Here is a 12457-nt window from a genome sequence, read left to right on the forward strand (position 1 = left end):
CAGCTCCTGGCTTAGTTTTCCATTTTTTCTACACACTCACACACTTGATGGAAATCGTAGGGGGGTTCTCATTTCATCGGAAGTTTGGGTGCAACACCGTCTCTACGGAGGTGAAGAAACAATTGTCTTTATTTTTTTGTCTACTTTTGGTACTCGCCGAGCCCTCGTTGTTCGAGGCTCGGCTTTGGTGTTGTTTCTATCGTTCGATATTTCATATTTTGCAATGGATATGTCTGTTTATGTTTCGTTTATCTTATCGTGTTGTTTTGGGTTGGATTTTCAGATTATTGTTGGTTGATCTGAGTTTGGAGTTGGTTTGTAAGAAATATGTTGTCGATCGGTTGAATCTACATAGACTAGTGAGGATCGGAGGTGGAAATGATGTTTGGTTGTTGTGGATGGCTTGGATCCGGAGTGGATTAAGCGTTCCGTAGTTGGATCTATTTGTTTTTGTTTCATTCGATTGTTTAAGTTCTGTATTCTTGTTTTACCTCGTCTAGTAGCCGTAGATTTGCTTTAGTTTTAACTGTTCTTCATTTCTATCGGTTTAATTCCGTCTACTTTGCTTTGATCTTCGTTCTTGCTCTGTTTTAACTGGTTGTTTCATGATAAATGTTGGAGAAGATGATGTCGCTGTTAGTTAGTCCTTTAGTTAGTTATTTTGCAGCTTTTCGATCGTACTCTACCTTTTCAGAAAATGGTCCTGACATTTAGTTGCTTTCCCAGGTCTAGGTTAATTCAGGAAATTGTTCGTTCGATCTAGTAATTGTCTCGCTATATTTCGATTAATATGCATGTTTTTATGTTTCTGCCTAGATCTAGCTGTTAGAGTAGAATATTTCAATTATCAAGTCTAGGAATTAAAGCTCAACCCCAAAATTGCGTGGCAGGAACCAACAAAAAAATAGTTCCCGAGTCTTTGAACATGTTTACTTGCACATTTATCTCTGTGGATTCGATCCCTACTTCCACGTACTAGTTTTCTTAATTAAAGCGGGTTGAGGGTTTTGAAGATGGAGTTAAGGTAGTGATTGTGTGCCCAACGACAGGTAGCTCAAGGTTCTCTGAATTCCTAGACCCAGTGTCTAGCGGATTTCCTGGACCGAGGGTTTTCTTCATTTTTTTTAGAACACGCTTTCGCTAACCATCATTAGCTTCTAAATCCAGCCTCTTCATAGGTGTTGTTTTGTTTCTGGTTGTACGGCATAGCTCGCTTCTCTTGGCTCGAGCATGTGAATAATAAAAAATAATGTAACTTAATTTTTATTATTTTGGATAGTTTTCAATTTAATTATATGTATTTTTTGAATAGTTATTTGTATAGTTTTCTGTACGAGATATATGGAGATATTAATAAATTACATCTTCTTTTTTGGCATTTATCCCTAAAAAATCAAAAGTTCAGAGTGTACCTCGCCAATCTTAATTAAGTCTAAGATGAGTGGTTGTCATTGATCTCATATTATGGGAGATTAATAATAATGGGAATTATGGGATTAAACTATTTGAATTGTATGGACGTGATTAAATTATTGGAATTTTCTATAATAAAAAAAACTAATCTTGCAACTCCTCATATCTTAGAATCAAACCAATGATCTCAATAGCTAGTCTTGAAAGGCTTATAAACCTTGAGATCAGAAACAACTCCAGCAACTGAGCCAGCAGCAGCAGCAATAGATATGATCAAACAAGCCCCACTCAACATCTGCAAACAGATCCATCTTGAGCTCCACTTAGGAATCTTGTGGCTACTGATATACATCTCGACCGGGAAGAAGACCGTGAGGGGCCAGAACCCCAACGCCCCGAGTAACCCCACGACGTCATTGAAGAACGGCATGATCATGGAGATCACGGTCGTTGTCACCACGAACACGGTCCTCCACACAAGCCTGAACAGGTTGAGCTTGAAGGGGCTCTTTAGGCCTGGGACTGGGACCGGGATCTCCTTGTTTATGACGGAGAACGTGCTCTCTGGGAGGTGTTCTTGTGCGAATTTCTCAACGAAGGCAAATAAGGGCTGGCAGAAGACCTGGTAGGCACCAACGAGGTGGATGATTATGGCTGCGTTGGCGATGTCCAGGAGCCAGAAGGGGTTGTAGAATCCGAAGCCGGTGAGGAGGTTGCCCGGGGACATGTCACCGAAGGCTGCGTAGCCAAAGCAGCCGCAGAGCATGTAGAAGATGGTGGTGACAGATACACTTATCATGGAGGCCTTCTTCATTGTCTTGTACTCAGATGGTGGGGATTTGATTGTGTCCTGTCATGAATAAACAATGTTTTGTAAGATTATTACATGATAGTAGTATGATTTAAGTAATAAAAGAGGTTTCTTTTTCAAGAAATGTACCTGAATTTCAATGAGAATCATTGAGTAAGAATAGGCAAAAGCCATTGCTCCAAGTGCTTGGAAGCTTCTCCAAACCTTCTCCATTTCTGTGACTTCACCAATGCTCACTCCTGTGAGGCTTCCTCTGATTTGCCCATTTTCTAGAAACACACATAACAAACACTTTAGAATCAAGAATCAAGAATCAAGAATTGGAGATGGAAATTAGTATACATACCAGCAACTTTGGAGATTCCAAGGCCTAAGCCAATGAGGGAGTAAGTGAAGGACATGACAGCAGCAACAATAGAGAGCCACCAAATCTCATCAAAATTGGGGATTTGTGAGAGAATCACTTGCAACACACCAAATGCAATCATGTAAGAATTGCTAGAGACTTCGCAAGGATCTTCATGCCCTTTTGTGTGGAAGCAATTTGACCTCTCAATAGCCCTATTCCACATTCCAAATATTTCAACAAACACATCCAAACACTAACATATCCAATAATCTCAAACACACATACACAAAACTTACATCATGCTTATAGAAGCAGCGATGGTGTAGCCAATAGAAGTCCCAAAGAGATTCAAGTACTGAACTGCCCCACATAGCTTAACATGCACCCCACCTGAAAATCCAACACAAAATTACTCCCAAACTCACATTTTTAGCCAAAATTACCACATTTCCACAAATTTTCCAAACATTTCAAGAACACAAACCTAGGTTGGACCTAACAGCATCCATGTAAGTATAGTTCCTCTTGCCGGTGTCGGGGTCGCCGGAGCGGTAGCATGAGGCGAGAAGGGTGGAAGCGTAGTATGTGACAAAGGAGAACATGAAGAGCATTGCGGGGCCCGCAATCCATCCCAATTGAGCAGTGGCCCAAGCCAGAGACAGAACTCCCGATCCGATCACGGCGGTTATGATGTGTGAAGTAGCCGTGAAAAGGGTTCCTATACATATATATGCCAACAAAAGTTAGCCATTGAGGAAAAAATCGACAGAGACGGCACAAAAATTGAATCTTTTTTGGAGGGAAGTGAGAAAAGATACTATAAAAATTGAATCTTTTTAGGAGGGAATTCAGAAATGATACTTATAAAAATTGAATCTTTTTAAGAGGGAAGTGAGAAATGATATAAAAATTGAATCTTTTTAAGGTGGGAGTGAGAAAAGAGAGGTCTTTGTTTGTGGGATTACCAGTTCGTTTGGGACGGCCATCGTCGTCGTAGAGCTTGGTGGCGCCGCCATGGGGGACGTCGATTGAGATGTCGAAGATTTGGTTGTTATGATGGTATAATTCCCCCATTTTCGTGTGGTTGGGAAACAGCACTAAAGAAGAATGGGATTATGAAGAGAATTTAGTTGTGTGTGTGAAACGAGTGAAGACAATGTTTCAAGTTTTCCGAGGATTCTGTAAGAACAGAAGTCAATTATCACTGTCTCTCTCTTTCTCTATGCAATTGAAATTGATGGTATTGATTGTTGATGAATCTGGCATTGTGTTGGTTGGTATTTATAGGAGAAAATGTTGGTCGAAACGCGTGTGTGGCACATTCTTGAGAGAGAGAGAGAGATTGGGTGATGTGGCACAGTGGAGCACATTGGCTGAGGATTCATTGTAATCAATTAAATTGGCACATATGTTTATAAAGTTGGCATCTTAATTGCTATGTGAAAATTGAAAGTAAATTATGGGGAAAATTGAATTAAATTCTTAAATCGTCTCATTCAACCCAACCAGATTCTTCATTTAATATGACCAAATTCATAACAGTACTAGTACTAAATTTTAGCTGAAGTTGTTGAATGTTTTAAATGGAGATAAAAAAAATATTTAAATAGTACTATTTTAATAAAAAAATATAGAAATAAGACATCTTAGTTGGAACAATTAAAAATACTTGTTACTTGAATTTAATGACCACTTAGTATAAATGGTGAATTTGTACGTAGCTCGTCACAAACTTCACTGATTCTTAAAAATGGTGAGCGTTTGGAGCTCTCGTGGAAAATAATTCCTCAATTATATAATCCAAACTAAGTTTTAATTTAGGAGTAAAGCAAAAAAAAGTAAAAGTAATACTACTCCGTATCTAGTTAAAAGCCATTAGTAGATATACGTAGTTGGCAAATGTTTTCGTATTAATTATATTCATTAAATGCTCGTTTACTATGCATGTAAAAGTCCGAAATATACATAGTAGGAGTAGTATACTAGTACTACAATATTATACCCAAATAAGGCGTTTGCTAGAAAAATACAAAGTTCGTTTACTAGTACTACAATATTATACTACAATCATTTAAGTCATGTTAAATGATTGGATTTTATTCCAATTCAAAAGGTCATAGGTACAATTTTTTTTGCTAATATATTGTTTTCTATGAAATGCTCATTTCATAGCAGGAAAGTCGATGAGCAATTTACAAACTTCAATTCAACTGGAAAAAAAAACTCATGTTTGCTTAGTAGCAAGAAGAGGTCAGCCAACTACCTAAATAAAAGATCAAGAAAACCCAAATAACAAAAAAGATGTACTATTCATTAGTTGATAATATAATTTTAGTTTCGACTAAAACTTAAAGTAATAGATGTTCCTCGAGCAACACATTTATAAGAGTTACTAGTATATTTTTAGATAAATGGAATTAATGAATTATAGAAGTGACATTGTGATTTCATTTCAATATAAGTAAGTCAACAATGTTAGTAGGAGTAGTAGTGAGTGGTATTGGCACTCATATCACAAGTGGCACTTATTAATATGAAACACGTTTATTCAAAGATGAAACGTGTGCCCTCATTACCTGCAAAGAGTAGTTGAACCCGATATTTTTTGAGCTATAGTTTAATTAGATATTTTTGTTATAGTTAAATTAGATATTTTAGACATTCCTATTTGTTAGTAGCCTGAAGAATGTTGAGCTTCCAAAAATGAGAAATGAGAGGTACTCCCTCTGTTTCAGTTGAGGCGGAACTTTTCGGCACGGAATTTTAGAAAGGAATGTTGGGTGTGTTAAATAAATAGATAAAAAAGTAAAAGAGATGAAAATGTAGAGAGAATAAAGTATAAAGTGAATAAAGTAGAGAGAATAAAGTAAAAGAGAGTAAAGTAAGAAAGAGAAAAAAGTTACCATATATGGAAATGATCAACTATGAAGAAACTTCCTAAAATGGAAAAATGACTCAACTATGAAGAAACGGAGGGAGTATCAAAATCGGGGTGAAAATATTAAGGGTAGTTTGGTCAATTCAGAAGACAAAAAGATAAGAAGAACATATAAAATCGAAAATCTCTTATTCTGAAAAATTCGCATACCACGATCTCATATTCCGAAAGTTTCGGATCGGCAAATTTAATCCCAAATTTCGAAAGATTAACGAATTTAATCCATTTTATTTATGAAATTTCTCATATTTTGTCCCGACCTTCCTTATTCTAGTAAGTAGTAATGTGTGTTGGGTAGGGATGTCAATCGGGCCAGCCCACCGGGTTTCGGGTCGGCCTTACTCGGGTTACGGGTCAATCGGGTGCGGGCTAATCGGGTTGTGAATTCTTTCGGGTTATAAAAGTTCAACCCTAACCCTAAAAGTTCGGGTTTCGGGCTAGCCCAGCGGGCTAATCGGGTTGCTACCGATAAGATTAACAAGCGATCAATCCAACAAATAATGATGAATATTCATAAAATGTAAAATATTTAATTATGATAAATTTGAGATATATATTCAAACTCAATCATAAACATGATCAAATACTAATATTTGAGATATATCGTGAAATTTTAATGCATATTTTAGAAATTTAAATAATTTTTTTAAGTGAATTTAAAGTTTTTTATTTATTTATCAATTATTATATTAATAAATATTCAATATATAATTTGTATATTTAATATAAAATTAAAATTTATTTTTTTAGTTATCTATATTATAAAATTAATCAATGAAGTGTCAAATAAGAAGTAAAAAATAGAATAATAGAAATTTTATCGGGTTTTCGGGTCTGGCCTTAACAGGCCGCGGGTTAATCGGGTGCGGGCTAATCGGGTTTTAATTTTATCGGGCTAGAAATTTTCAGCTCTAACCCTATTAATTTGACGGGTTATTCGGGCCAGTCCAGGGGTTGCGGGCTACATTGACATCCCTAGTGTTGGGTAAATAGTTGTTCAAGCAAATAGGGAAATATAAAAGGAAAAAAATTACTATAGTTTATAATTATATAATGATAATGATTATGACTCTGAGTAATTTCGGTATGAATTCTAATTAATTATCAATCGACAATTCATTTATTTAATACAATCCAAAATTGGTTAACATTAGCATATTCCATTTATTATTGCATAAATAAATAAATACAGTTGCCATTATTATATGGACATTTAACAAGTATCCTATTCTGTCATGTATGATTCCCTGACTATTATTAAGAGCAATCTCTAAGGGGAGAGATAAATGGAGAGATAAATTAATATAACTATCATATTTATCTTTTTTTTTATGAAAATTCATTCTCAAAGGGGAGAGGTATATGAGAAGGTATTATACCTTTTTCCATTTTGAAGAGGTATCTTTACCTCTTCATTGATGGAGTGGTAAAATTTTATAACTACCACATTTGTCTTCTTTTCATGAAAAACCATTCTCCAAGGGAGAATGTATTTGAGAAGGTATCACACTTTATGTTTTTTTAATGCATTTTATACTATTATTTTATTTTTAAAAAATCATTTACCTTTCTATATACTACCTTTTTCCTTTAGAGCATGTTTCTTTTTGGAAGGATATATTTAACTTTTTGAGGAATTATATAGATAATATACCTTTATTATATACCATCTCCTCTTAAAGATGCGGCTATTACTTTGTGACAATAGAACTATGCTTTTCAAAAATTTATTTTCTATTTTCACTTTATATAAACCCTATTATATCTTTGTGACTTTGTCTGTAGACATTCCTTTTATATATTTTAAGACAATTATGATATGATTTTACACGTTAAGTCAAACTAAGTTAGATATCAATGTTAACATTGAAATTTTAATTAATCGCAGATTCATAAAAAATTAATAGTTTAAGAATTTAAAAATAAATTTTAAAACCTATATGCCAACTTATAAGTTGCAGAAATTAAAGAACTTACAGACAAATACTCCTATTCGTATATACTCCCTCCGTCCAATAATAATGGAGGTGTTTCTTTTTCGCACGAAGATTAAGAAAAATTGTGTTATGTGAGTTAAGTAAATGAATAATAAAATGGAAAATGAAAAATGTAGAGGGATGAAGAGAGAAAATAAGAGAGAGTAAAATAGGTGTGGAAAAATGTGTTACTTTTACTGAAAAGAGAAATGACTTTATTACTATGGAATGTACCAAAATTACAAAATGATATAAAATGGAGGGAGTATATACATAAACCCACATATATTCTACTCCTATTACCCAACCATCCACGAATAAGGGTAGGCATATGATAGGTCAAATAAAAATTTGTAATATCGCATACTTTACAATATACTCCATCCGTCTGTGAAATGTTGTTCACGTTTAATTTGCTGCAGATTTTAAGAAATATGAAGAAAAGTGAGTGATAAAAATTAGTGGAATGTAGGTGTCATATTTATATTAGTTTTATAATAAAATGTGAGGGTAATGATAGAAAGTCCATTCACCAAATTTAAAAATGTGAAGTGGACAACATTTAGCGGACGGACCAAACTGACAAAAATAGACAATATTTCGCGGAAGAAGTAATAATCTACTGACATTTGTAATATCACGTACTTCAATAATAAGCATAGATCGAAATTGATCTATTTGACTGCTATAATATTGATTGATCGTTATGGATATATTATGACGTTGTATTAGTACCAAACTAGTTTTAAAACGATAAACGTCGAAAATATTATTATAAAATATTGGGGTTCATTATAACTTTATTTGTAGTTCATTAATGGTAGGGAATTCAGACACTTAAAAAACAGTGACATCATATAGCGTAGTTTAAAATCTGGGATTAATTATAAATTTGTTATTACTAGTTAATGAACTTAAAGTTATATTATAAATGTTCTTCGGCGTTTAACATTTTAGAATGGTGTGGTACTATTAATTAGAGTCCTAGCTATATATATATATATATTCAATATAGTGACATCATATAGCGTAGTTTAAAATCTGGGATTAATTATAAATTTGTTATTACTAGTTAATGAACTTAAAGTTATATTATAAATGTTCTTCGGCGTTTAACATTTTAGAATGGTGTGGTACTATTAATTAGAGTCCTAGCTATATATATATATATATTCAATACTCTCGAAAAAGAAACCAAATTCAACTTTATCTTCGATTTTATATTCCTTTTTTGCTAGAAGTACTATATGTTTTAAACATTTAATTTATTAATTATTTTCCAAAAGAATTTTAATTTCTTTTCTTTTTACGAACTTTAAACTTTATACCTACATTAGTCGGCTAATGTGTAGCCAACTTTTCTTACTAGAAATGATTCATGGAATCTAACTCCTTGGTTGAAAGAAATTCTATCTTATAATGGTATTGTAGACCTTTCGAGATGCCAAAGCAAATAAATTAATGTTATGATGTCCAAGTGGAAGAAGCATTCTTTCTAGTATTTACCTATAAATTTGGAGATAGCATAACTTTTCCACTTAACTATTGTAAAGTAATATTATTTTTAGCAAAGGAATGATTAAAGATCACGAGAATATACCAACTTATTAAATGACTTAGGTAAACTTATTGATTTTAAGATAAAAAGCATTTTACCTAATCATGGTAGATTGAAAGATATTTAACTTTTTTCCTGGTGGGTTGGTATTTTCTGTTACATATGCATTTTTATAATGAAATGTAGTTTAGTTATATGGGGTATGAATTTTTAATCAGTTAAGCGGTTATATATAAAGATGTATTTGGTGTCAAATTACATTGAAAATTATGTTTAGTAGTTTCTAGAGAAAAATGGTTAAACCAGTGCGTCTAATTATATCTATGTAACTTATTTTTTTATTTTTTAAATTTATTTGGATAGTTTTCAATTTAATTATAGCATGTATTTTTTGATAGTTATTTGAATAGTTTTCTATACGAGATATATGGAGATATTAATAAGTTACACCTTCTTTTTTGGCATTTATCCCTAAAATATCGAAAGTTAAGAGTGTACCTCGCCAATCTTAATTAAGTCTAATTAGACAGAGTGGGTGTCATTGATCTCATATGTTATGGAAGAGATTAATAATAATGGGATTAAACTATTTGAATTGTATGGACGTGATTAAATTATTGGAAATTTCAATAATAAAAATTCACACTTTTTTGCAAGTTGCTACCTTAATAGTTTATCGCACCCATCTTATATCTAAAATGTGTGGATGTCATTGATCTCATATTATGATCCACAAACAATTTAACATGCGCGATGAATAATCAAACTAATACTATAATCCAATAATGAAAGAGATTAAATTATTGGAATTTTCAGTTAAAAAACTTCACACTTTTTTTAAAGTTGTAACCTTAATGCTTTGCATACCACTTGAGATAAGCATCTAAAAAGGTGATCACTGCTTGATTCTTTTTGATTAACTTATCTTGAACATATAAATAAATAGGCTATTTGGCACCTAAACATGCATGTTTCTCATGTCGACTGTCGAACTACTAATTATATCACCATATGCTTCAAAGTAAATTTAAGGTAAATAATAGTGGGACTAAATTATTAGAATTTGTATGAATGTGAATAACATATTACCTAAGAAGTAAGATTCATATGTATCATTAGATTTCCTAGATTTTGTCAGCTAGAGATTAATAATAAATTAATAACTCCAAGTAATGTGAGACACTTACCCACTTATAAATAGAGAATATGATAGTTTATCCTCCCACCCACGTTTCTTCCCATCAATGGAATTTTCTCTGAAGATTTTGTTTACTTTTATTGTTAGCGGTTAAGTGGTAGCATCAATTAGTCACAACTATGGGGTGCTATTTGTCTAGGGTTGGTTTGTCGTTTCTTGGTTGTTGGGCGTGTTTGCTAAAATGTTTTGTTGGTGGTCTGTCAAGTAGCTCTTGAGCTAATTATGACATTTCTCTTATTTGAGAGATTTGATCGCTGGACATGTCTGCTAGACTTTTTCGGAGCCTTTTTATGTATAAAAAAATAATTAGTCAACTTTATTTCTTACTACAAACAATTAAATCAACTGAATTCACTAATAATTTTTTTGATGGTACTTAGAATCTAGCACCCTAATTAATTAGTTTTTTTTACTTTATCAATTTATTTTGTTTTTAATAATTTTTTTATTTAATTAGTATATAATTTTTTAATAACACGGTGGAAAGCATATGTGGTATACCCTACCAATAGTATTTGATGGTATACCCTAATTAATTTTCTCGTAGTTAATGAGTATATATTGGGTTCTCGAAATTTTCATATCAAACCAATTTTTTGCCGTTAACTAATTGTATGGTAATTGGATGGTAATTAATGTGCATATATGTGTGTATATGGAGCTATATTATCTATGTATGCACATGAGAAATTTCCATAATTGCGTGTGTGTCTATATGTCATTTTAGTTGGAGGTGAGACCAATATGCACATCTATTTGTCAAAATACTATTGGTAGGGTATACCACATATGCTTTCCACCGTGTTATTCCGAGACCACTGAATTTTTTCTCCTTACTTTATTCTCTCTTCATCTCTCATACTTTATTCTATTTTATTTTATTCACCATCCACTTGACTATCCTTGAACTATGTATTAACAAAAAACGCCTTTGAAGGGAGTAGTAGTTAAAAATACTCCCCCCATCCACTAGACATTCACCCTCCATCCACTAGATATTGACTATTTAAAGTTTCATTTTTGACAAAAGAGAACCATATAAAACTAATTTGGATTTACACTCTAGTTACACTTACATTTAATTGTAATACTACTAAGTTATTTATAAAAGTGAAATTTATCCTCTAAATTTTGCAACCAATTTTAAAAATTTTGGTATAAAGTTAAATGAGATTTTATATGTAGGTGAAAGGGAACGAAGAATATGACAGAAGCCTTCCGATTGCTTGACTAAGCATTGGACGGTCAATACTTGTTGAAATTCTGGGCCCACAAAGTCAAATCTTATTTCTAGTGTAAAGCCTGACGAAGTTGTACGGCCATTCGCTGCACGTGTTTTCAGTTGGAGCCTGGAAGCTTTGACTGCAGGTCAATTGCATATTGCCATCTTGGTAATTGAATGGTTTCTATAACTAAATTGGACCGAACAACAAATCAGTTCTTCGATCAAACATAATTCAATTTTTAAAACATGAGTGTTATCTTAAATACTGAAATTCGAGTGATTAGAGAGTTTATCTAAATGTATATTGTTTTTTTATAACTAAATCGAATAGAATAATACATCATCGATCGAACATAATTCCATTTTCAAAACATCGCGTGTATCTCGAATGCGGTCCGAGTTATTAGAACACCCACGATGGTGGCTCGCGCTTGTTGAGAAAAGCCGTGGAGGCATCGGGGTCGAGCAGGGGCGGACGCAGAAATGAGCATTAATAGGGGGCTACATTTTCAAAATATTGTTTGAAAACAATTTTTTATGTGATTTAAATTACTAACAAGGGCTATAATATTAATTATATGTATAAATTATGAATAAATTATAAAACTTTATGAAAGAAAAAATTAAAAATATAAATACATTAGGGGCTAAAGCCCTACCCTCTCTCCACATGTGTCCGCCCTTGGGGTCGAGTCATGCTCACGACTCATTGGCCGCTATGCAGGTTGATGTCGCAACACCATTTTCCTTTCGTCACCCGGATTCGAAGTATGCCACCCATGTACAATATGTATAGCTATAAAAGAACAACAAAAATGTCAAGACCCATGATAACCACTCCTTATATAATTAACTATATCAGGCCATTATGAAATTAAGAAATATGGTGGGCCGTTACATAAATGGGCCTAAACAAAGATCGTATTATAAATATGCCAATCAAAATAAAATGGCCCAAACGAAAATAACATAGTAGAAAATTTAAATCA

General features: G+C 33.0%; 1 protein-coding gene across 1 annotated transcript; it reads right to left on the reverse strand.

Moving 5' to 3' along the window:
- Positions 1–1422: 1422 nt before the first annotated feature.
- On the reverse strand, positions 1423–3822 carry LOC125218269 (amino acid permease 3-like). The gene is made up of 6 exons (XM_048119905.2): positions 3539–3822; positions 3058–3291; positions 2870–2963; positions 2571–2785; positions 2354–2493; positions 1423–2263 (listed from the first exon to the last, which is right to left on the reverse strand). The coding sequence occupies exons 1-6, from the start codon at positions 3645–3647 to the stop codon at positions 1601–1603; spliced, it is 1455 nt and encodes a 484-aa protein (XP_047975862.2). The 5' UTR covers positions 3648–3822; the 3' UTR covers positions 1423–1600.
- Between the last annotated feature and the right edge of the window lie 8635 nt (positions 3823–12457).

Source organism: Salvia hispanica, chromosome 1, assembly GCF_029641045.1.
Source record: "Salvia hispanica isolate PSC_SH4W2 chromosome 1, Shi_PSC_v1, whole genome shotgun sequence".
Taxonomy (NCBI): domain Eukaryota; kingdom Viridiplantae; phylum Streptophyta; class Magnoliopsida; order Lamiales; family Lamiaceae; genus Salvia; species Salvia hispanica.